The sequence below is a fragment of the Convolutriloba macropyga genome, chromosome 5, assembly GCF_964194025.1.
Source record: "Convolutriloba macropyga chromosome 5, txConMacr16.3, whole genome shotgun sequence".
In the NCBI taxonomy this organism is placed as follows: Eukaryota; Metazoa; Xenacoelomorpha; order Acoela; family Convolutidae; genus Convolutriloba; species Convolutriloba macropyga.
In genome coordinates, this window is record NC_134472.1 from 27,937,128 (window position 1) to 27,962,842 (window position 25,715).

At 33.5% G+C, this 25,715-nt stretch overlaps 1 protein-coding gene across 1 annotated transcript in view; it reads right to left on the bottom strand.

Annotated features, from left to right (window-relative positions):
- The window catches only part of LOC142339922 (uncharacterized), a 52,977-nt gene extending 33,521 nt beyond the window's left edge, over positions 1 to 19,456 (bottom strand). The window contains exons 1-3 of the mRNA XM_075390282.1: positions 19,324 to 19,456; positions 15,511 to 15,646; positions 10,042 to 10,196 (exon numbers count right to left, since the gene is read on the bottom strand). Of these exons, the coding sequence (XP_075246397.1) occupies positions 10,042 to 10,196; positions 15,511 to 15,646; positions 19,324 to 19,351 (319 nt within the window). The 5' untranslated portion in view covers positions 19,352 to 19,456. The remainder of the gene's footprint in view (positions 1 to 10,041; positions 10,197 to 15,510; positions 15,647 to 19,323) is intronic.
- Between the last annotated feature and the right edge of the window lie 6,259 nt (positions 19,457 to 25,715).

Consider the following 25,715-nt stretch of genomic DNA (forward strand, 5'->3'; position numbering starts at 1 on the left):
GAATTTGAAAAAGAACCCAGCGATTTTGAGAAAAGCCCTTTTATAGATCGAGAGGGAGAACTTTTGCTGAAAAATGGAACTACTTATTACGGTAAATTAGCAATTGATTTGTTCCAATGTGAAAAGTTACTGCTTCCAAATACAAAAGTTAGACTGAAATTGATTCGTGCAAGACCCAATTTTTACATGATCTCCTACAATCCTCACGTCTCCCTTAAAGTTCTTGACTGTTCCCTGTTTACAAGACGTGTTGTTGTTAACGAAGTGTATCACCAGACTATCAAATATCAATTAACTCATCAACCTGCTTGTTACAACTTTATGGAAACAATTGCACGCACATTTATTATTCCTTCAGGACAGAACCAGTTTATTCAGGAAAATGTTTTTAACAATGCTCCAATCAGAAGAGTAGCTATTGCGATGAACACAAATTCAGCATTCACAGGACATTTTCAAGAAAATCCTTTCCATTATCAGAAATTTGGTTTACGAGAACTAAGAATTGTTCGAGGAGGTAGAGCTATAGTATCAGTTGATACAACCAATGACTGTAGGGCATATGTAACAACAATGAAAGCAATGAATTTTAACGAAGAGATTCCCGCGTTACCACATAATCTATTTCAGAACCATTACGTGCTTGTATTTGATCTCACTTCACTTCAAGATGCTGGAGAAAGTATTCATTATCCTGAGCTCAGCGGTGAAAGTATCCGATTAGAAATGTTTTTCGACCGCCCGCTAAGAAGCGTGACAGAATTAATTGTTCCAGGAGAAAGGATGTCCACTGTTAAAATTAATCAGTTCGGAACGGTTGCTAAAAATGTCTGAAGATTTTTGCGTTAACGAAAATTTTTTCATATTTTTTTCAGTTTTTTATGGGTTTTACATCATTGCTTTCTGCATTGGAACATTTTTGGGTTATATATTATCGTCACCCAGTTGCCATTCTCTTCACCAAATAATTTCTTAAAATGGACGTTAACTGGGGGCGAACTAATTCGAACTTTTTTGTTTACGTTCCTCTCCTAATTTTTCTGGTACTTCTTTTTATAATTATTTTATTCTACCCCAAATCCCATAACAATTCTGTTGACAAAATTCAAAAGTCAAGCAACCTTTTATTAGAGCAAGAAAAAAAGTCCAATGATTGTTGCTTTTATGAAGAGAATGAGTCTTTTCAGCTTGACTGTACAGTTAGAAATCCGTGTGTTAATGGTACTTGCGAAATAAAGCAGAGAAAAATTGTTTGTCATGGATAACACTTCCCTGATACAGATTATTGAACGAATCCCAGAACTCAAGTACCGCTATATTGGATCGTTTCCAGCAGATTGTGTTCCAAGGCTACCCACATTCAGTTTTGCTATCATCAACACTTCTCCGAGCAGTGAAGCTGGAGAGCATTGGATAATGATTGCTCGACTCAATCGAACTTATTACTATGCTGATTCTTTGGCTCGTCCAATCACAAAATACAAATTTTTGAATAAAAAGTATCAGAAAATGATACAACAACCAGTTCAGAAAACTGATAATTTGTGTGGATTTTACACAATATTTGCAGCATTTCAACTATTTAAATTTTTTCAAACAAAACTGAACAAGGTTCATGACGTTCATGTTTTAAACTTTATAAGTAATTATATGTGAATTAGATAAATTTAATGTAAAATACGTCGAAGTGTAATAAAGTCGACAGTAATTTTTTTCTAAATTCCTTAATTCTTCGTTAGTTACTCAAATTTTTGTTGTCGACTTTATTAACTACTCGGCTAAATGTACTTTAATACTCTTTTCTTTTGTACTATCATCATGTAAACGTTTGATTAAATTTGTATTTGCATGTGCTTAATTTGTACTGTGTCTGTTATTTTGTACTTATTAATTCAATTTTTTTTCTTTTATTTAACTTTTTTCCATGTTATGAGCGCGTAAAAGTCCACTAGTACTGTGACAATGCCAGATCAGCAAGAGGTAGTTTCGATCTACCGACCTCTGGGTTATGAGCCCAGCACGCTTCCGCTGCGCCATCTTGCTATTTAGGGTCGGCTATACCTAATCTTAATACATTGCGGCGGCTATACCTAATCTTAATACATTGCGGCGGCTATACCTAATCTTAATACATTGCGGCGGCTATACCTAATCTTAATACATTGCGGCGGCTATACCTAATTTTAATACATTGCGGCGGCTATACCTAATCTTAATACATTGCGGCGGCTATACCTAATCTTAATACATTGCGGCGGCTATACCTAATCTTAATACATTGCGGCGGCTATACCTAATCTTAATACATTGCGGCGGCTATACCTAATCTTAATACATTGCGGCGGCTATACCTAATCTTAATACATTGCGGCGGCTATACCTAATCTTAATACATTGCGGCGGCTATACCTAATCTTAATACATTGCTGTGGTTAAACCAAAAAATGTTGAAGTTTACTGCGAGGGAAATTATCCGTTAATGCGCGCTGCCTGTACAATTCCCCGCCTGTACGTACGCGCTGACTGTACAATTCCCTGCGCGCTGCATGTATAATTCCCCGCCTGTACGTACGCGCTGACTGTGCAATTCCCTGCGCGCTGCATGTATAATTCCCTGCTAATCCCTAAATGACCTCTAAAATCACGTGACAAGTGGCTCCGAAAAATCACCCTGATCTGCTCCCACCTTACTACTCACCCCCTGGAACACCCCTAGATTTATCCCCAATCTTAATTCATTGCGGAGGATATTCCTAATCTTAATACGTGGCGGCCGCTAATCTTAATACGTGGCGGCCGCTATTACTAATACGTGGCGGCCGCTAATCTTAATACGTGGCGGCCGCTATTACTAATCTTAAAACATGTACGCCGCCTATACCCTATCTTAATACATTAGTGTAGACCCTCTCTCAAAAATTACTCCTATACCCTATCTTAATACATGGGGTCTACACCCCCCCCCCCCCCCCCCCCCGGGGTGACTTGCTCACCCTATTACTACTCAGCATGCAATAGCTTAAATTGGTGTTTTTCCTGGGCGCCCAATTTTCACGTCACCAAAAAGCATGGGCATAGCGATTGCGATATAAGTTCAAAACAGCTGCCGTATTCTTGTTTGAAACCATAGCCGTTTTGATTATAACACGACGGAAGTTTTTATAGTCCTTTTTTAAATGAATCATTTGCCAAAATTTGATTTCAAAAAATATTAATCACCGAAAGCAAACACTAGTCACAAAGCATGTCATTTTCAAATAATTAAAATTTGTGTTTAATCAAAATTAAATAGAAAGGAGGAGGTAATTCAGCACCAAGATTAAACAAAAGGGAACTGGCCATTTAAGTGCTATAAAACCAACTATAAATTGTAAAGATTACAGAAGAAATTTTCAGGAGCAAACGGGATTTTTTGTTAAAAGCTCTTTCGTGCATTCTCTAGTTCTCTGATATTGATTTAACCCACACAGGCATTTTCAAAATTAGGTCTACCATTTAAAATATTAATAAAAACTGTATGCAAGAGATCAGCTTGTTCGTAAATAGAAACTTCTAGAAAAATTGAACAAAAGTGTAGAATCGTTCACACTATTCATGCTGCTATGGAGAGTAGTGTCAAGATACTTGATTTTCAAGACAATGGAGCTGATTTTCTACACTTTCTGCGTCTCTGTTGATGTTGAAAACATGTCCTTGTCTCCTGGTATTTAAATCTACACTAACTGGAACTAGAAATTCCTATCTACCGCTTAAAACGAAATAGAGAAAGTTGTACAATGAGAATAAAGAATCTATGTTAATTTTCATTTTTTATTAGAAAAATTTTATGTCAGAACCACATTCTGATCGCTCTCCTTAGTTATTTAATCCTATAAATTTGAAATAATTAGTTTGTCCAAATATTTAGATTTGGCATTCAACTAAGTAAAAAAGACAGGGCCAACCAATCAGTTTAAATGAAAAGATTAAAAAAACTGCTCTTGGATTAATTGATTTAAAATCAACCAGCAAAGATTAATTGATATTACAAAGTTAGAGAAAAAATCTAATTCAAAGTTTCTGAAAGTTGAAATTTTGATTTCATGAAGTAAAATGTAATATCGGATACTTCGAACTAAAAAAAAACAGACTAAAATTTTGCTAAAACAATCCTGAAAACAGCTGTAGATAGAAAAATAAAGAAACGCTACCGCTTTTAAGAAACTAAAATTTTTATGAAGCACTTTTTTGAATAACACTCCCAGTGAAAATTTCATTTTTGTAGCAATAGGTTTTCCTTAAGGATCTTGTTTTCATAGGTATAGTGTGGTGATCTTAAATAGTCCAATGAAGCCTAAAAGAAACATTACAGAAGTTTGCATTGATATCAATTACAGGCCAAATTATACAAAGCAAATAAAAACTGAAGAAAAAAATTGAGTACAAAAATTTTGGTACGCTTTCCTTGAATTCTGCAAGCTACCGTTTACAACTGTAGTTCAATGATTATTTCCCGTATCATTGATGGACAGGCTTTGTTTCAAAGATAATTGGTTATTTTAGAAAAGTTAGAAATGTCTGTTTTTTCCTTTATATTTGATTTGTCCCTAGATAAATTTCGAATTGCCCCAATTTAACAATCAGAATACAAAAGTCCGCAATTTAAGTGAAAACTAAGCATTTCATTGTCGAAAGTGTTAGAAAATTTTTTTCTCGTTTTTTACCTTTAATTTCTTTGAAATTTCTGTGAATTTACTATAGTTTAGAAGCATTTTGTAAGTGCATGAAAAATTTAGAACTACTGATCAGCAGATCAAGTGAAAAATTCCATCCGAAAAGACAAACAGTCTCAATAGATGAGAAACAAAAAAAAACAAACTAATTATGCAAAAAATAAACATTCCCAAAGCTCTTGAAGTTCTTACTCTTCAGATTGAATTGATCCATTATCTGTTAACCCACACACAAACCTTGAAATGGGTTCATCCGCTACTAAAGGTCGAAAAAACTCGAAAATTGACAATTACTTTAAAAATTTGAAATTGAAACGTTTATTGAAAGTATTTAACTTTTGCCATATTAATATGCTCTAAAACCATTTTCCGTTTTCTATCCAACGAATTTATCTAAAAACCCCCCTGATAGTCTTAAAAACGTTTCATTAGCCCCTGAAGATCAATAAACCCAGAAAATAGCAAAAATTTGAAAACAACTGCAAATTTTCGTGTGATGTTGCTAAAATTCGTGGTATTAACAACTTCAGAATAATTTCTTTTGCTCTAAAATGACCGAGTAGCCCAATTTCAAGCCTGAAAAATTTCACCGGCCCATAAGATTCTTTAAATAAGAATATGATAATTTCTTTTAGAAAATTTGAAAGAAATTTGAAATTTTTACGCCATTCCATTGTCCTAGCAGCCATGCAGTAACCTATTAAAAACCATATAGTAGATTATTTTGCTCCTAGGGCTGAAAAAACACAAAATGATGAAACCTTTCCATCGCTATTAGAAATATTCAGTAATAGATTATCCAACTCTAGATGAGGTTCGCTGTCCACAAGGGCTGGAAATTTTGCGATATTAAAATGTCGAAAACTATTCCATTGTCCTAGCATCATCGAAGTAACCTATTGTCAAAACCTACAGAAGAATTCCTAGCACCTGGGGCTGGAAAAATTAGAAAAAGGACAAACTTCTTTAAAATACTTTTTAAAAAATTGGCAAATTTTCTTTTAAAGAAATTGGTAAAATTGGTCATATTAAATGTTAAAACTTCTTCTACTGCTCCTAGCATCAATGCAGCAACCTAATATCAAGCCATAGAGGAGATTTTTTGCCCCCTGGGGCCTAAAAATCTAAAAAAAAAATGGACGAAAATTGTTGAAAAAATCGAGAAAAATTCAAGTTTTTTATCTAAAAATTTGGTAAATTTTGTCAAAATTAAATGTTAGAAACAGTTCCATTGGAATAGACTACGATCAAACCCTAGAGGAGTTTCCTTTCTCCCCCTGATGCTGGAATAACTCAAAAAACTACAAGAACATTTTAAAAAACTTTACTAAAAATGGCAAAAATAAGAACAATCTTGCGTGTTTATGTTTGCAGTACCAAAACATATAACTCTTAAAAAGAAGGTCTTAAAAAGTAACTATGTCCTATGGCAGACTTTTGCCAACTTTGACAAACGTCAATTTGAGACTGATCAAACAAAAAAAGCAAAAAATGACAAAAAGACTTCAAAAATTGGGCAATTTTGGGCCCAAGAACTCCTAATAATGATCTATTAACCTTCCATTAAGGCCTTCGAAGCAGCTGCAGCAGTCTAAAAAATGACAGATGACTAAATCCAGCTTAGGTCCTCTATTGCAACTTAGAACCCGCCGAGTTTCACTTGTTTTGTCCCGTTTCAAAAGTTCAAAGTCATGGATAAAGTAGTGAAAACATCTTACAAAAAAGACAGAGCACCAATACAATCCAAATTTTCTTTGGACGCATAAGAATGCACATGTACACCTCAACTTTTTGTCCTAAAGTGAAATTCTAAAAATGGGTCAATTGTGTTCCGTTCTTTAGATCATTTCAGTGATACCAATCTGAATTTCCACGAAATGTATTCAGTGGCTCTACAAAACGTCACGTTGATTAAAAAAATTTCTAATCGCAATTTAATTTTGAAAAATTTAAAAGGTTGAACGAATTTTCTTAATAAATGACGTTTGGCTACCATGGAAAAAAATGGTCGAATTACGTGTCTCTGTTTGTTCAAAACTTTTCTCATCAAAAACTGGCCAGTTGGGCATAAGAACATTGAAAGTTGCCGTCAGAGCAATAGTAAGTATTAACAGATAACTGATTAGAACTAAATGTCGCTCATCCGCCCAAGAAGATTTGTTGGTGTTGATTTCTTTCGTATATCATATTACTGGCTCTCTTTTTAATACACAAAGGGGATTGGCTGTGTTTTGAACAGCAAGTTCTCCAAAATTTAAAAAAATATATTTTAAGGGGTGTGAGAAGAGACATGAATAATGATTAGTAGTTAGAAATACAAGTGTGCCGCAGAAAAAAGTAATAATTTGTCAACTACAACTATAAATATCTAAATTGAAAAATTTGCTTTGATCTCCGTTCACTTAGAAAACAACATTTCCAAAAAACAAGTTAAAATTAAATTGTAGGCGCTAGAAAAAAATTGTAACGGATCAGAGGAGCTCAAAGTAAAATGTGTTCCATAATGTTTCCAAAACGTTTCAGATGAAAGCATTCTCAACAGGATCAAAGAAACGCTAGCAACAGTCTATCACTTATCGAAAATGTTTTTAAGCTACCAATTTCTTGACAGCAAAGCTATTAACTAAGATTAGCTATACTATGGCACAATAAGTTATGGTTTGTTCTTCCTTTCCGTTTTCTTTGGCTCTATCTTTTTTCAAACAGCATTCCTCTTTGATTTTGATCACTTCTTCAGGTTGCTCTTCAGCTGTTTTCATGTGCCTGATCTCAAATGTAACTCTTTAGGATTGAGTTGTTACCTCACACTTTAAAAAACGTTTGGGTTTGATGACTTAGGATAATACTAAAAATCAATCTAGGTCATCTATTTTTGCACATCTATTTTTAATTCAATTTTTATCGCGAAGTACTATTTAAAAATTGAAAGAAAATTTATAGTAAAGTCAATTGTGTATCTGTTTTCGCATATTCTGTGATTTACCTTTGTTTTGCAGTTAATTCTTGAGTCTGCCATCTGCTTTAATTTGAAGCTCAACATCTATTATAGAAAGTATAAGAAATCTAGATCAGCCGAAAACTTTTTCTGTAAGTATTTTTCTAACTGTAAAAACGGCTTCAAACACGTTCCTGCCATCAAAGGAACACTAAATTTCTTCACTCCTGCAAAATTGAAGGAAGTACACAAAACAGAGTGATCGATAGATTGCTAGAACAAAATGTTGGTTAAAACTATTAGGCTGAGTTTCGATAAACATAGCTTCGGTAAAACAAACATAGTCTCAAGTTCCCTTCCTAGAACAAGTATGCAAATGGTTCTCAGTTTTTTGGCAAAGAGATTTGCCCTAACGCTTCATTTTTCGATTACATGCTGTTGTCATATATAATTTCAAAAACAAGTGCTTTATGTTTATTGAAATTATGTTTCAATACCAGTGGAGAGAACGATAAAGAAAATTTTGAAAAAGATTCGAACTATTTTCCAGGGGGCAAATGACAAAACATTGATGTATAGGCCATCTCTGATAAGCTGAAAAACAATTAAGGAAAAAAATTCAGATGAATAAACATAAACCGAATCGTAAAAAGATTTGAACTTTTTTCCTACAAGAACTTTAGCTTAAATGTGGTCCTTATTGAATCATTTCTGCTATTCTTCCGCAATTCTTCTAAATATCATCTGCAAAAACACAATCTTCTATATACGATTTGTAAAAACCACCTGTAACAACTATGTACAATCTGTCACACACCACTCTGAACTATGATGTGTGTATCTAGATGCTTATTTCACAAACTCTTATTTTTTTCTCCAAAAACAGATATTTTATCGGTTCTTGTTTTACGTGATCGGGGTGTTGTAAGCATTGGCAGCTGACTTTCAATAACCTGAGAGAATACATCCCATTCTTTTCCATTTTTGAAGCGGAGATTTGCTGAATAATAGGTTTTATTGTTCTTGAATCGGCCAAAATGCAGAAAACTAGAAAAGATGCAGAGACAAGCGCGCAAGTGGGCTTTGAATAGTAAATTATTTACCGATTGTGATTACAATCAGAGCCTCATTTACCACAATTTGTTGCCACTCAGTTTTCTTTTGGTTCGAAACGATCTTCTTATACTGAACAAACTTTACAACTGTGATACTGCCTTCAAGTTTGATGATTATTGGACAGTTTTAAAGGGCCACACAGTAACCGTTCTGCAGAAAAAAAAACAATTTTTGAGGACAAATTTCAATTGAACGAGATCAGTCAAATTGGAAGAGTGTTTTTTTTTGAGAGTTTTGAAATATGCAAATGTTCCCACCCAGCGAAAGGACATCTCAAATTTTGACTCTTCAAAGTGTTATTTGGGAATCAGTTGAACCCTTGTTTAAAATTAAAGGCGGTGAACTTTAAGAACTATTCGTATCGTGTAAAATGGTCCTGTTTTTGTAACTAATTAACAAAGTGATTTCCGTTTCGCGGGTACCAAGTCAATTTAAAAGTACTAATGATAATGTGGTTTCGTTCAGATGAATCTATTAAAGATATCAGTTAAAAATGTATCCAAATGTATCAGATCAAAACTCTCTTTCTGATGCATACAATATAACAAAGAGAAACATATGCAACTTAAGAAAACTTTTTAATGCAATAAAATTTGTTTACTGATTTGAAAACAAAACTTAATCAAAAAAAAAGTTTTTGGTAGTTTTGCATCTTTTATCTCTAAATTTAAATTGCCATTCAATTTTTTTATTTCGAGTCTGCTTTATTTTATGTAATTTATTAACTTGCATGTAGGATTAGTTTGTCTAAAGCATATTTCAAAGCGTCAGAAATTTAGGAAAACAAAAAGTATTTGAAAACTTCAAACCACTTTTTTTCTGAGAAAATTGGAAATTTTTTAAAAATCTCTACAAAGATTGATTCAATATTTAATAGGATTTTTCAACGGAACCACTTTTTTTATCTCTTCTTAAAAGAGTATCCGTCCATAAGTGACATCAGAAAAGCCAGCGGAGCCATATTTCCGAATAAACATTCACGTTGGAACATTTAACCCAGTAATATTTAACCCTTGAAGAAAAAAATTCTTAATTACATAGGTAACTCATTGTTTCTCAAAAAATTCTTAATGAAAAAAATTGCTTCCTTTCTCCGACTCAAGTGATTAACAACTTGATAGATTTTTGACGCTTTTCTAAGAGATGAAATTGATGATGATGTGCTATAAAATCATTAGTAATGCAGAAAAGTTATCAAATTGTCACATAAACACATGAGATCAAAACAACTTGGTTATAAGGAAAGTGAGGTGAAAAGAAAACAGTTCAAGTCTTTACCTCTTGGTTTATCGAAAGTCTTGAGAGAGTACATGTTGACACTTCTGAAGTTGTTCCAGACTATACTCTGGAAATGGACTGCGTCTTGTCTGACGTCATGTCTGCTGGGCAGTTCAATTGTATCGATGAAGAAGTAAGTGTAACAGAACACCTCACTGAAACAAAATTGTTTTCAAAAAATGAGAACGTTATCCGACAATAAATTGAATATATTTTCCCTGGTTGAAAACGGTTGTCTATGCGACCCAAAATGTTTACGCAGTCTTTAGTGATGGAAGAAAAATTTATTTTTAGTATGTTTGGTTTCTGTGGCATTTATGAAGACCGCTTAATTTTGGTAATCAAATTGCCACATAAAAGGAACTGGTCAAAAATGTGCGAAAACCGAAGAGCGACAATGCCGGAATCTGTCTGACGTTAAAAACAAATATATGATTTCTCATTTAATAGTGTAAATCAATCGCTTCCAGGTGTCTAATATTTTAAACTGAAGTGAAAATAAAGTGACAGCAAAAACACTCAAAATAATTCAATGTAAAAATGGAAAAATTCTCTGTCAGAGTTATGAAATAGGAGTAACATAATTCATTGTAAAAGAATTGGAGAAGAAAGGGTTGAATTCCCGTTTATCAGCTCTTCTACCACAATCCCCAATTATAACATTGGAAGAACTAGACGCTTATTAATCCATAAAAACGTTTTGGTTAAATATGGTTAAAACCTCAATGTGTGCAAAAAAAAAGTTTCAAGAGAGCATATTGAGTAATCACGTCAAAACCACCGAATGAGTAGTGCTCTCAAAAAATGAAGTTTATGCAAATCACACACATAGAATCTTAGAAGATTAGTCCTGGCAAGCGTAAGGCAATTAGAGCTGAGATCCAAGAGTGCCGGTGCCCGAAGCTGAGCTCGACGTGCCGAGAGAGGGGGTTCCCGGGCCATAGAGGGGGTTCCCGGGTTATCTTCCAACTTATAAAGACCCAATTTTGCTGTTTCTGGGGGCAGATAAGGTTAAATAAAGAAAAATTTGGTGAACTGGGGTGCTGAAAACAAAAAAATGATCTTGCTGTTGTTTTCTGTGTGTAATTGAATCTCACCACAAGAGTTGGTCAAATAGGACATTAGAATAGAAACATGAATTGAGTTCAAACTCTTGCAAAAATGTTGCTAATTTGGAACTCGATAATAACTAGGCATGCAAATTTGAGTTCATCGTGAAGCTCGTTACCACGGTCCAACCCAGGTTTAGGTCCAGGCCCAAATTGAGCTATGATCAGACTATGCAGACTGAAATGACCTCTGATCAGACTTTCCAGACCGAAGTTACCTCTGATCAGACCATCCAGACCAAAATGTCCTCTGATCAGACCGAACCCAGACCACTGTCCAGACTATAGTGCGCTTATAATCTCTCTTATACAGCAAAAAATTCTCTGGATAGAAACAATTCTCTTCTCAATTACGTTTGTTATGTGTTGAATTGATGCGATCGAATGAACAAAAAGTTTTCGATTGAACAAAAAAGCTTATTTTAGCGCTTCACAGTTAATTTCGCGCTTCAACTTCAACACCTGGAAGAGAATAATACAAATAGGATTATTTAATCCACGTTTTTTTTGCCACTTTCCAACTGAAAATACAGATTCGACCACTCCAAACAGACGTTTTGCTCTCCACAACTGGTCAATTGTACTTTTGTTGGTTCAAAAATGGCGAATCGTCTATGACTATTTCAAGCCAAATTGTTATTGCAGAAACAATCTTTGAGCACTAAATTTTTTAACAACTTTTTTACCATATCAGAGACGATTATCAAAACTTCAATCTGGATTAAAGAACAATCGCTTAGTTGAACTCAAGAAGCAATATGTTAAAATGGGTTCTACTTCTTTTCACCTCAATTTATTTAACCCCCTATAATTTAACCCCGTATATAATCATCCCAACAGAACCTTATCGAGCTAACAATCTGGGGCAAAGATTTCCAAGGCATCAAATAATCGGTTGTACGTTTTCTTCCGTTTTGTTTGGGAGGAGGGCATATAAACAAGCGGGAGCAATGCCGAAAACATATGCATGAGGGTTGTATATTTTATGAAAGATTTTGGGCGATAACTTAAACGTTCCATCCCCCAGCCAAAACTTTGAAAAAATCACCAAAAAACTAAAATACGCTCATGGCCATCTTTTCCATTGTCATACCGCAAAAACTCTTGAAACGTATCGGGTGTATCAAAATGCCGATCCGGTGTTTCGTAAATTGACATTGTTTGTATATTCTTTCTCAAACGCTGCGAAGTTAATATTAAATTTGGTTTTCACGACAACGCATACTGTGTGGAAAGAATTTCAGTTACTGGTGAAATTGCGGATGCTACGGTTGCTGCGGGCGTTAAGTTTTCACGAAGGGTTTGATCTCTTTCATAACTTTTCGTGTGGCCAGCTTTGTGGTTGTCATCACCGTTTACGCGAATAAGTTGGTCGTCTTGTGTAAAAGCGGAAACGTGGCACTTACAGTTTTGATATTTTGAACAAATTCAGGCAGTGGTAAACTTATTTCTTCCTTTAACATAAAACTCATGCTCTTCTACAGCTAATAATTCTTTGTTTTTGAAAGAAATAGTCAGCTCAAAGTGGGAAGTTATCATCCTGAACTCAATATGCAACGAAACAAGAAATGTTCTTGAGTTGCATCCACTTTTCAATTGCTTTTGATTGTCCCATTAAGGACTAGATGAGATAACTAATTCGCTAATTGTTATAGTTTTGCTTTAAATTGTTGAGTCGTTAGCTCTATGTCCCCGATAGTTATGATCCATGAATTTACGGATTAAAATCGGGGTGAATTGATTGAGGTGTGAAAAGTATGTTCACACCTCAGTCATTTCACCCCGATTTTAATCTCCATTAATTAGAATAAATAGAAATGATTGAGGCCTAATCATCCTCAATTACAGGAAGTTTAAAATCCGGGTGAAATAAAATAGGGGTTAAATAATTGAGTGGTAAAATGATATAGGTGTTAATAAATCGGGGTTAAAATATAGAGGCTTAAAAGAATAGGGGTGAAAAAACAGGACACCGTTGAAATAGTGCCATTGTGATGGCATTAGCTATGATATTCTCCAAGCTACCAGTATATTCCAGATAAATTGAAAAAATATGTTTTTCGAAAAAAACTTCGAGGATTGGGTAAAAGAAAATTATTGACGTAAAAAATTAATGGGAAAAAATGTTGTTTTGATTGGTAAAATCTGATCCATTCGACTTTGAAATTTACTGGTGAAATTCATGATTGTGCCATGATTTGCCTTCATTTGTTTATATTTTTTTATCGTTTATCTGTGATTAATAGGTACAAACTGTAGAAATTTAAAAGGTAAAAGAAACTTATTTCCATGTTTTGCGTAACCATATTTCGTCGCGAAAAATGCAAAACGATACGTGAAAAGTGGGACAAAATATTTTCACGAGTTTCGACAAAAACACAATTTTTTTTTGTAGATTCGCCTTTACGGACATTGGTCAAATGAAGCTTCGAAGTGCAATTACTAAACTTGATTGTATCATTTTGCAGTTTCATAATCTGTCATTTTAAAAAAGGTTGAAAATTTTTTAGAGGTTCTTATCAATACTTCTACTGAGAAATTTAGAATTTAAATTTCAGCAGCTTGCACAGTAAGAAGTCTTTGCCATACTTTTGCGTCTGAAGCACCAACTTTCATATTTTGCGCTAACCAAAACTGCCCAGGTTGATGTCGCGCTCGAAATCGCCTCTGATCAGACCGTCCCAGACAAGTGGGACCTCTGATCAGACCGTCCCAGACCGAAGTGACCTCTGATCAGACGAGAATGCGCTCGAAGATCATTGTGCGCTCGAAAAACGCTCGAAGCCACCTCTGGTCAGCCGAGTTCCAGACCGAAGTGACCCCTGATCAGACAAGTTCGAGACCATTGTCCAGACGGGTTCCAGACCATTGTCCAGACTAAAGTGCGTTCGAAATAGTCTGATCAGAGAATGATTTTAAACATGAACAAGTCTCTCAATATCGTTATAATATATTCATTTCATCTATCATTTTATCAATCTTATATTCAACTAACAAAAAACCAATCCTGAAAGTATTGTTAATGAAAGTAAATCGAAAAAAATGATCAAAAAAAATTACTGAGTATGCCATTTTTTTATGCTTTTAACTGAAAAAATGAACTTAGACAGCTCTGCATAAAAACGTCTTGATCTACATTGATTCAAAATCTTTTCTTGAGGGAACCGGCAGTTGTTATCAGCTGGACCCCTTGGTTCTGATCAAACCCATCAGATTTTCAGATGAAGTTGAGATCAGGATGCTGTTTTATTGTTAGTCAGTAAGAAAACAAAAAAAAACTTGAAAAAAAATGTCGCTCGAATTGGTCTCTGGTCAGACTGTGTGCGCTCGAATCGGCCTCTGATCAGACTTGTGTGCGCTTGAAACTGCCTCTGATCAGACCGTCCCAGACCAAAGTGACCTCTGATCAGACCGTCCCAGACCAAAGTGACCTCTGATCAGACCGTCCCAGACCAAAGTGACCTCTGATCAGACCGTCCCAGAACAAAGTGGCCTCTGATCAGGCAAGTTCCAGACCATTGTCCAGACAAAAGTGCGCTCGAAGCCTTTTCCAGACCATGTAATACGAGCGCACCGGGAACATGTTTGTGCTCAAAACTCGTCTGATCAGGGGTCACTTCGGTCTGGCAACCTCAACCTGGGTGGTCTTTTTAGTAAAATCAGCTGGCTGATCCCTAATATTTAATGGATCACGTAAATGTTTCACGGAAACCTACATAGTAAAATGGTGAAAGGAAGAAATCAAGAAGAATCAAAAACAAAACCATACATAAATATATATATATATATATATATTATATATATATATATACATATATATATATATATATTATATATATATATATATATATTACATATATATAATATATATATATATATATATATATATACATATATATATATATATATATATATATATATATGTGTGTGTGTGTGTGTGTGTGTGTGTGTGTGTGTGTGTGTGTGTTTGCGTGTGTGTGTGTGTGCGTGAGTGTGTGTTTGTGTGTGTGTGTGTGTTTGTGCGTGTGTGCGTGTGTGTGTGTGTGTGTGTGTGTGTGTGTGTGTGTGTGTGTGTGTGTGTGTGTTTTCAGTTGCCTATTTGTGCAGAATGTTATTAAATTATATTATTATTTTTGGGGTCAAAACTTGCGATCGCTGTTTAGACCTCACCTAATGAAAAAGTCGTTTGCGATCTATATTTAGTACAACAAGAATTTGGCTCGACTTTTGCTGGGGTCCTCGTCCATTTGAATGACTTCATATTAATTAATCTAACTGAGAGCTTTTTTCTTAAGCTTTTTTTACAATATCGAGGCCACAGCAGGGGAGCCATTTTGTATTGTAGATCAATCAAACTCACCTGTAGTTGCTGCAAAGACTAGTTGCATTTGAGTAAGGGCCAGCAATGACAAAGATCATGCTTTCCCTCCGAATTTGCGCTGGGCCTATTGTGCCTTCTATCGTGTGGATTGCAACACACGCAAACGCATGGATTGCTAGAACATGACAAACGCATTCGAGCACATTCACAAGACATATCCCCCCCCCCAAAAAAAAGGTTGCATGGCTACCAATATTTAGCCGAAGAAATATAACGCTTTCCATTCACTCACAAATAGTGTTGTTTTTTGTTCAGAAGTTTAAAAGGGAAAAAATTATGATTTCTTTCGTTTTTAGCATTAAAATTTTGAAATGGCTTGATTATTAGTTAAAATGTATCGTATATTAAATAACTTGAGCCTTTGAGCAACTAAAAGTTGGGCAGTCAGCAAATCTACTTTGACGGGGAAAATAAGAAAAATTCAAATGTGCGTTTTGGCATTTTTTACAGTGAATATGGTGCTAATCAACTTCTGAACAGTAGGAATATCAGATAACATAGATTTGTAGAAGAGCTAGCTGGTGAACGCACGATGGTCTGGACATGAACGCACGATGGTCTGGACATGACCGCACGATGGTCTGGACATGAACGCACGAAAGTCTGGAAATGAACGCACGAAAATTTTTCGTGCGTTCATGTCCAGACTTTCGTGCGTTCATGTCCAGACCATCGTGCGTTCACCAGACCATCGTGCGTTCATGTCCAGACCATCGTGCGTTCATGTCCAGACCATCGTGCGTTCATCCGTGTTTCCAGACCGTGTAATTTTGAACGCACGACACCCCCTTCGTGCGTTCATTTCGGTCTGGACATATCTGGTTTCGGTCTGGGACCTCATCCTGGGCTAGGAAAAATCTCTAAAACATATTTCGAATTATTTCGGAAAATAAACATCTGTCAAATAAACGGCATTTTAATGAAAGTAACAATCTTGTTAATGTTACTTTTTTGAAAAATAATGGCCCAAATCAGAAGTTTTAGTTTATCATTTTACCATATTACAGATTTCATTTGGTATTGCAGAAAGATTATTGTCGAGATTAATTTTTCAGAGAGTTTCAAATTTTTGTGTTATTTTCGTCTCAAACCTACGAAATAGTACCTACGAAATTACCTACGAAAAGAGTTTAAATTTTAAAAAAATAATAATAGAGCACTGGACGTGTGTTTCTGCAATAATTGAAGAAAAATAACCGATTAGGTAGGAACATTCAAAGATGAAGGATAATGCGTTTAATTTTTACTACGGTATCTTTGTTTCTATTCTACTCGGCGTGTTTTTTACGCGATAAAACAACCTTCTCATTCTTCTATCGTCTTTAATATTGCTATCACGTTACCAGCGTGTTTTATTAACGCGATAGAAAACTTATTGATTCTGTCAATGACGTTTACTATTCTTTAAATTCAACAAATTCTAAAAAAAAATTGAAAAGAGAAAAACGTCTTTTTCAATTAACTGGCATAAGCTACTCTCTAGCATTTACAGTGGGTTATCTTTTTTTCCAAGAGGAGTCGAGTGGAAGTATTTTTAGACCAACATAAAAAGGTACAAAACTCTACTCATGTTTCGTTCTGAGTGCTGTTTGTTGGGAAATTGCAAAAAGTTTGACGAAAATATAGTTTATTTTCATTATTGTTATTTTGTCTCATATCTAATACCCCGTCGAGTGACAGAACTTTTTGCTCCAACTGGACTTGCCAATCGTCAAAACCCGAAACGTTCACCCAAATTGAAAAAAAAGGCGCCATGATGTGCCCAAAAACTATTTCATTTATTTTCTTTTTGCGTATCTGTATTTTGTGTCTGTTTGTTTGTGTGTTTGTCTTTTTGTGTCGGAAAGCTCCGATTTTATGCCACAACACTGTCTCATTTCAGACCTATAATTTTCTTAAATATTTTTACATACCTTTTTTTAAATTCCAAAATATTTCTTAATTGCTACTTCATGATTTTGTTTTCCCAATATTTGTTTTCTTCTAAACTCCTTTGGTGTCATTTTTGAGCGATTAGATAGGAATAGAGATGATTTGCGCAATTGTAGCAGTGACAACGGTTGGTGTTGAATTGTTTTGTCTAGCAGTGACAAACATTTCACCACAAAGACCGCAATTAATACATATTTTTAGTACTTACCGTGCTGTATTTACCGTGCTGTAGTTTTCAAAAGTAGTTTTCTATAGTTCTTGTTTAAATTTTTTAAAACTAAACTTTTTTAAGATTTGAAATGATCTCATGCAAGAAATTTATTAGAGCGCAATCAGTGTTCTGATTTTTTAGCCTATTCAATGCTTCTGAACTCAATATTTTTGCGCAATGTTTTCTCTCTATTGATATTGAAGACTTTTGATATTGAAGATTTTTAAATCGAAATTTGCTCCTAAATTGACGCACTTGTGCATTACAGGTATATATTTTGGTCATGAAGTTCTTTGGCTGTTTTACTCTTTCTTTTGTTCCATTTGAACATTCGATCACCCTAAAAGTTTGCAGAAAAAATGTTTCAGTTTTCTGATTTTTTTTACAAAACTGATGATAATGCAATTTGTTCAAAATTAATTGATCTACATCCTTTTTAAACTCTAAGGCAGAAACAAATTTCTTCAAGGAACATTTTTTAAATGAAACTTTAATATTTCAAGAAATCTCATCATTGAATCTATTTAATAATAACCAAAACACTCTGCACGTCTGTAGGTCGGAAAACTGATTTTTAGAGAAAAACATTAGAGAAGTGTCACTTTTTATTCAAGGAAAGAATTAATTTAAGCTGGTTTTTCGGCAGATATTTTCTGACAAACTTTGACGCAAAAATTATAAAGATATGCTTCGTAACTGTTTTCGCTGCCAAATTTAACTAAATATCTATATTTCTTGTATTTTTGATAACCTTGCTTGATTGTGAATTTGTTTACGATGGTAATCATGTTCGGATTTTTTTCTTGGCAAAAGCCAGATTTTGAAGATAAATAATTATAAGCAAACTGATTCATTGAATGAGAATCATATTTTGTTTTATTTATTGTTTTTAACTTTCATGTGGAGTAGATTGATCTTCCGGTGATAGTTTCATAAGAAAACAGATATGTTTCTCTTTAAATGCTTTTCAAAGGAAATTGTGACAAGCGAAACCGACGAGGAAAAATATTTAAAGTATGATTGAAAAAGAAGAATATGTAAACTCTAAAAACCAATTTTTTTGGTTAAATACAATCAAACATTCTCAACCAGAAAATAATCACGTCATTTGGCAGATTTTGCTTGACAAACATTGTTCACGCACAATTTTGCAAGATTATCACTTCTCCATCAAAAGAGAAACAATTTTTTTCTGGAGCTGTTATCTTTCTGAAAGATAACCATTTGCTCACTCCTCGAGCTTCCGGTTATGTTTTGTATTTTGGCAAATATATCAACTTTCGTTTAGTTGTTCTACAAATTAAGCTTCAAGTTTTAATGTTAACAATATTTTGAAATCGTGATTACGACAAATTTTATCACTTATGAGCAGCTATAACTAAACGCGTTCCACTCAATAAAACTTAAGTCTTACAAAAAATATTGTCATTTTTGTTTCTCAACTAAAGATATTGATAATGGCGACAATTATTCGATAGCTTCCACAACCTCAAACCAGTAGCCCTTGTCATTATAGACCCATTGTCATAATATTATTTTCGAGATTATATTCCATGTTAAGGATTTCTTTATAATTTGCGGTGAAAAACTATTCAGGATCATAATCTGATAGAGCAGCTTGGTAAAATCAACCAAAAACATATGCTTACCTAAAAACTTGAAGAAACGCATATCCATAAGTGTTGCAATTATTTCTGATGATTGAAAAGCATTGTAGAGATACAACGATGCGTTATTAAATTGACCTCTGATTGACAAGTATGCGATAAACAATCTTTCCAATATACACAACCATACTCAGTTGCCATTCGACTAATTCAAGGTCTCAACTTCAAATGAAACAACCCAGTTTTGTTTGTTATACAGTTAACTAATAACTGATGAGATGAGATTAAAAGTTCTGCGGATTGACCTAGCAATAATAATTCTTTATATGTTGGCCAATATGTTCATCCGTAATCTAACTAAAATCGTTTTGCTCTCATCCACGATAATTTTTGAGTTTTTATTGGGTAGGATCTTACAAGACTTTCCAGAATGTTTAAGGCGTATGATCTTATTTGCTCTTTTATCATACGGAAAATTTTATTGCAAAAAATTTAGAATAGCTTTATGAGCTCACATAAAATATAAGTATAATTTTGTTCCAACCCAATGAAATGGTGGTCAGGAAAGTTACGCCAGCAATACTTTTTCTGTTGAGCCAATTTTGGCCAACCGATATATTTCGTCGCGAGATGTAAAAGAAATCATTGCATTTCTCTTAAACAATTGAATAAATTGCTGCAATTATTTTTTCGAGTATTTCCATTATCGAGAAAAATTGAGTCTCAAATTTTCAATTTTCTTCACTTTTCACGCAATAAGCTCTCCGAGAAGCTTAGTGTCTTGCACATTTTCAAGCACATTATATTAATTCTTTGCATCTTTAACTAATAGCCGTCGTCGTGTTCTCAACGGGCTATCATTGCGTTCCAAATTTTCTCAACCTACAATACAGAAGAAGTGCTGCTGATTATTCTTTGCACGAATTTGAGCTTTCCATAAAGATGAACAGATAAACACAATAAACATTAATTTTTATTTGAGTCCCTAAGCTGCGTTTAGTCTTATTTCGAGTACAGTGTGCTGAGAAAAAAAAACCATTTGAAGTTTTTGACCATAAAATTGAGCTCCTTTTAAGTTTATTTGCCATTTGTATCAATTTTAGTTCCGACATCCACTTTAGTGGGGAGGGAAAACAATATACTCAAAATAGTTTTTATTGTGCAGTCAATTTTTGCCGATCGATATATTCATCGTAGAGAGTTGTGAGTGATGTCATTAGACAGCACGTACATCCTCGAATATGGAATTTAAAAGATTTTTTCGAATTTCGTTTTTTACTCGGAGTTATAGAGGTATAAAGTTTTGTGAATGTTCGACAGTTTTCATTCACATTTTCTGTAATTTTCGCTGAAATTTGGCTCAATGTTGCTAATATAATTTAAAATATGTTTTAAATTTTTCAAAGGTAGAAAGTTATTGTTTTCATTAAAGATAGAAGAGGCTCGCTGAATTGTTTGATTGATTTTTTTTCGCTAAAGTTTTTGACAAAATTTTCGAAATTCGAACTTTTTTTCATAAAGAAATGGAACAAAGTTTGTTTTTTTCCGGTCCACTTTGTGTCAGTTTGCCAGAAAGAAATAGAGACCTAAAAACCGTTAAAAAGTACAATCTCCGTAAACTCGAAAAGAGAGCTAAATGACTTTCGTGACCCTAAGCCAGTTTTCTAGAATTAAATTTTGCCGTTTTTCCGCAAATTCAACTCAGTAATTATACAAAATGCATCATTGTTTTCTGATTTTTGAAAAATTTAACTTAACAAGTGATCTAATTCACGAACACTTGTAACAATTGTTTTGTTGCTTAAATGCGCAGCAACATCAGGGATATGTTTGATCTCATCATGGATTCTTACAATCAGAAAATTTCTTAATTGTGCCCTGCCTTTATTTTTCAAAATAATTTTCAGTGTTAATTACTTACAAATTTCTCAATTCACGACTCAATTAGTTCAGCTCCCAAATACGTAAAATGAGGTCAAAAGTAAATAATAGTTTGTTTTCTGAGAAAACCTACTGGTTTTTATGTCTTTGACGAAGACTTATTAGTAAACTTTAACTGAATTCTAATGGTTTAAATTCTTTTGCCATTTTTTGTTACCTGTTTTTAAACCATCAAAGATGAAAAGGGCTTCGTCAGGAGGTAAAATGAACATATAAAAAACATTCAGGTGTTATCTAATGTCTCTTATGACATTGAATTCAATTGTTTTAAGCAAATTTTTGGTGATTTTTTGAACTTGTCACTTTTTTGGATCTCATATCTGTCAAATTTTTTTTGCTTATTCTCAAAAATACACGTCCAAATTTTTTTCATATAAAGCACATACAATTGTTTCTTAAATAATGGCTTCTTGGTTCTGGTACTACGAGTTTTCAAACGAATTTGGTTATTTTTGTGAATAGTTTCCCATTTTTGCTGTTATTTTTTCGTTTCTGTGGTTAACTTTCAAAGATAATAAATCGGAAAAATGCTCAAAATACGCTATTCAACACAATCGTTGGTTTTATAACTTAAGATTTTCAGGGCTGCTCTCTTGCAGAATATTGTAGTCTTTTTACTTTTGTCCTGTATTTGTTATTTTTTTGTCGTATGTCATATATTTGGTTTTAAAAAATTTCAATTGTAATTTACCGGTATATAAGTGAACTCAGTAACTGATATTTGTATGTAGGTAATGGTTTTTTGGACTTTTTAAAATAATTTTCTTAAAAAAAGTTGAAAGTCAAAAAAGTAAAGTTCGTCAAATCTTGCATTTTTGTTCAAGTTTTGGTCACTTTTTCGATTTTTTCGAATTTTGTATCAATTTTGTAATTTAGCTTCATTTTTGAGAAATCTCTTTTTTCGTTGAACCAGAAAAATAGTTCCTTAGTTCGTTAACTTTTTGTTGAACCAAAAAAAATTGTTTCCTCTCTGTTTTAGATACTTTTCAAAGTTTGTTCTTTTTGTTGTCGTTTTGAAAAAACTGTCTTCTAAAAAACTTTTATGAAGTTTAATCGAGACGACAGTGGAGAGTTAATTTCATTGTGATTAATTCTAATTAACTTATTGGCTTCAACACTGTGGTTTGGTAAAATGTTGTAAAAAGTTTATTAGTTCTGCTTTTTTTATTGTTATAGTGTAGTCTTATGACTTAGTCTCATTAATAGAAAGCGCAATTAGTTTTCTAAGGCATTGCAAGATAAACTGTGTATTCATTTAGTAGAAAGGTTATGTTTGTTATGAATTTTGAAAATATTTTTTCAGAAAAAATTATGGAATTTTGTACTTTGCCAATCTTATTTCTGTTAATTTGTCGCTTAGCTTCTCTATATAAACAATTTACATCCATTAATTAGTGAACTATAATTTGATTTTCAAAAATGTTTTATTTTGCTCAAATTGTCTCTGTTCTTGGTACTACGAGGTTTCATTAGATATTCGTGACTTTTGCATCGTTGCCTATATTTGTTTTTTTTTCTCATTATCACAAAATTTGGTGGTTCTGTTATCTGTCGTATTATGACATATCCTGATACCTTGGATAACGAAAGTTCTCAGTCGCTTCCCATTGAAGTAAAGATGAAACTCCGTGATTTCAGTTGATACATAAGGTTTTTAATTTATGTCAGTTTACTTAAAGTTTACATAAGGATACGTAAGGTTTTTCAATCAATAACTTTCTATTGAGGAATAAATGAATTTCTCAATGATTTCAGTTGCTGATTTACAAATTTAATCAGTTTGACATTATTTCTTTTCAAAAAAGCAACATTTTAAATAAAACTTGCTCTTTTGCTCATTTCTTGTCGACTTGTAATTAAGTCCACTTGAGGAAGAGTGCCATTTTTTCTAATACAGTTTATGATAATCTCTTTTAGTAAAAGTTTTATCTGATGCCATTCTGATTTGGTGATTAATGATTTTAAAAAAATGAACAACGAGTTTTGATTGTAATTAATGTTTGTAATCATTTGATTTTTGTCGCCGTCTTTTTTGGCAGGCACATTAATGACAGGTCTCATGGCCCTCTACGGTATATTGTTTTATCCATTCAGTGGTTTTTTGAACGATGTAGTAATTTTTTATCTCCTCCTGATTTGGTAGACAATTAAGTGAAAAATGTAGATGAGCGGGGTTGGAAAGAGACGAGCGAACGATTACCAAGCGTCCTTGTTTTTTTTCAAAATGATATCATTTTTGTGTCTTCATAACACATAAATATCCTCTGCCATTTTCATTTCCCTTTATTAGAAGATGTGTATTGGTCAAGCAAACTTAACACAAAAAGTTGAAGTAATTTTTAGAAATTTTGCAAAGTTTATCAAATTCAAGTGGCCAGTAGAACTTTATTAATGCTCATGCCTGTGTTAATAATTAGGTTTTAGAACAGAAAAATAGTATTTTTTAAAGAAATAGCGTTGTGTGTTGTACTGGCTAACATTTCTTTTAAAAAAGTTGTTTTGGCAATTTTGATTTTATAACCGTAAAATTTTGATGAGGAAGAAGCCAACACCGAAATAAATGTTAGAGTTATCTTCATGGTGACAGCAAATCTTTGGTATTTTTGAGGTTTACCGAGTTTGAATTGCCAACATTTTGCGTGTTGTCTCTTACATGTGAAGCTAACTCCCATTTTCTCTGAATGTGCAATCTTTTTTTGTACACTCCCTGATCAGTCACCATAGCATTAAACCCACTGATATCATAAATTTTTACAATAACTGAGCTAATGTTTTTTTTCTCCTAAATTGTGAAACTTTTTTGTCATCTCTGATTGTAAGTTATTTTCAAAGTTTGTTTTGTTTTACGCAGCTTCGTCGCATTTTCTATAGTTCACATGAAAAATTTTTGACTTCTCCGGGCTAACTTTGTTCTTCACTCATTCTTCTAAAAGAGCTTCAAATCAACAGTTGATCAGGAAAGAAAGGTTAAAAGAAGATTAGGAAAAAAAACGTGAGAAAACCATAAAAGGTGTTTTAGGCGACCGGCATTTTTTTTCTAGTGAGTCTTAGTAACAAAGTCTAAACCCACATACAAATGCTATTAATCTTGGTTAATTTTTTTAAACAGAAGGCGTACTTTACTGTGGCGACAGAAATTGCGCGAAAAAGCGAAAACTTTTCTCTCCTTTTTAATCAATTTTTTTTTCTGATTTAGTCCCATTGTGGTCATTAGAGACAGGGGCCGCAGTTTTCCAGCAAAAAGACTGTTTTGTTTTATTAGATATTTGTATATAATTTATACCAGGAGAGGGGCAATGAGAAGAGTTTCATAGTTAAAAAAATGCAAACTATTTTGTTTCAAAAAATTGTTTCAGCCTTTTTTCTGGATAGCAATATAAAAAAAGCAAGGTGTTTGACTTCCAATGAAACATATTAACCCTTATAATGCTTTCGAGGACAATGAAATGAGGACACTTTTAAAGTTCCTGAAATAGTTCCGCTATCATTACTTTAAGCACAAAAGTTTGCAAAGAATACAACATATCTCAGATTATCAAGACAGTAAAGATATCAAACCATCAGAACATAACGAAAATCAAGTGTTTGCACCATTGAAATGCAAGAACAAGATATAGCTTTGGTAAGCGCTTGAATTGTTTAGTCAGAGTGCCATTATGTTTTTTTATGTTAATTTAGTTTTTTTCTTTAATCCAAGTTTTTGATTATTCAATGATTGATTACTTGTTTTTACAATTAATACACTATTAAAAGTATTGTCCAAGTTCAACGCGGATGTAAAGTGAGAGCTCGATCAGGAGAACCATGTTGGACTTTGGAAGAAGTTTAGACTATAGATTTTTCAGAAAGCGTGAATTCATTTTGTTTTTAAGTGTCCATACTTAATTATTGCCAAAATTCCAAAACCACTTTGCGTAAGTTTTAGATTATTTATGTGTATTTTGGCGCTCCAATTAGGGAAGAAAATTTTTGCTTTGTAAATGGCAGAAAATCAATGTTTGATTGAATATGCAAAATCTGGGAGAGATGCTTTTTGTTTCTTGAAAACCGGCAGTTACAAACAATCTGGAAGAAATAGAGCGTCAACTTAGTATGCAGCGAATCATCGACAAACCCTTTACCGGGGATTTGCTTTTTCAAATTATTGGCATTTTGTAAAGAACGCGAACGTAAACTTTTCAGGTTAATTTATTTTTTTATTTATTCCAGGTTTTCGAATTTGCAATTGATGAAAATTTTTATTTCACAGTCCGAAACCTATAAAAAGCAGTGTCAAAGTTCAACATGGAAGTAAATTGAAAACTTGATCAGGAAGTAGATGTTTAACTTTGGAAGAAACAAGGAGGCTCGGTAATGTGCGTTCGCACATTAAGTTTTGACCCCGCTCATCTACATTTTTCACTTAATTGTCTACCAAATGAAGAAGAGATAACGAAAAATAACATATCAACATATCGTTCAACAAACTACAAAAAGAATAAAACAATCAACAC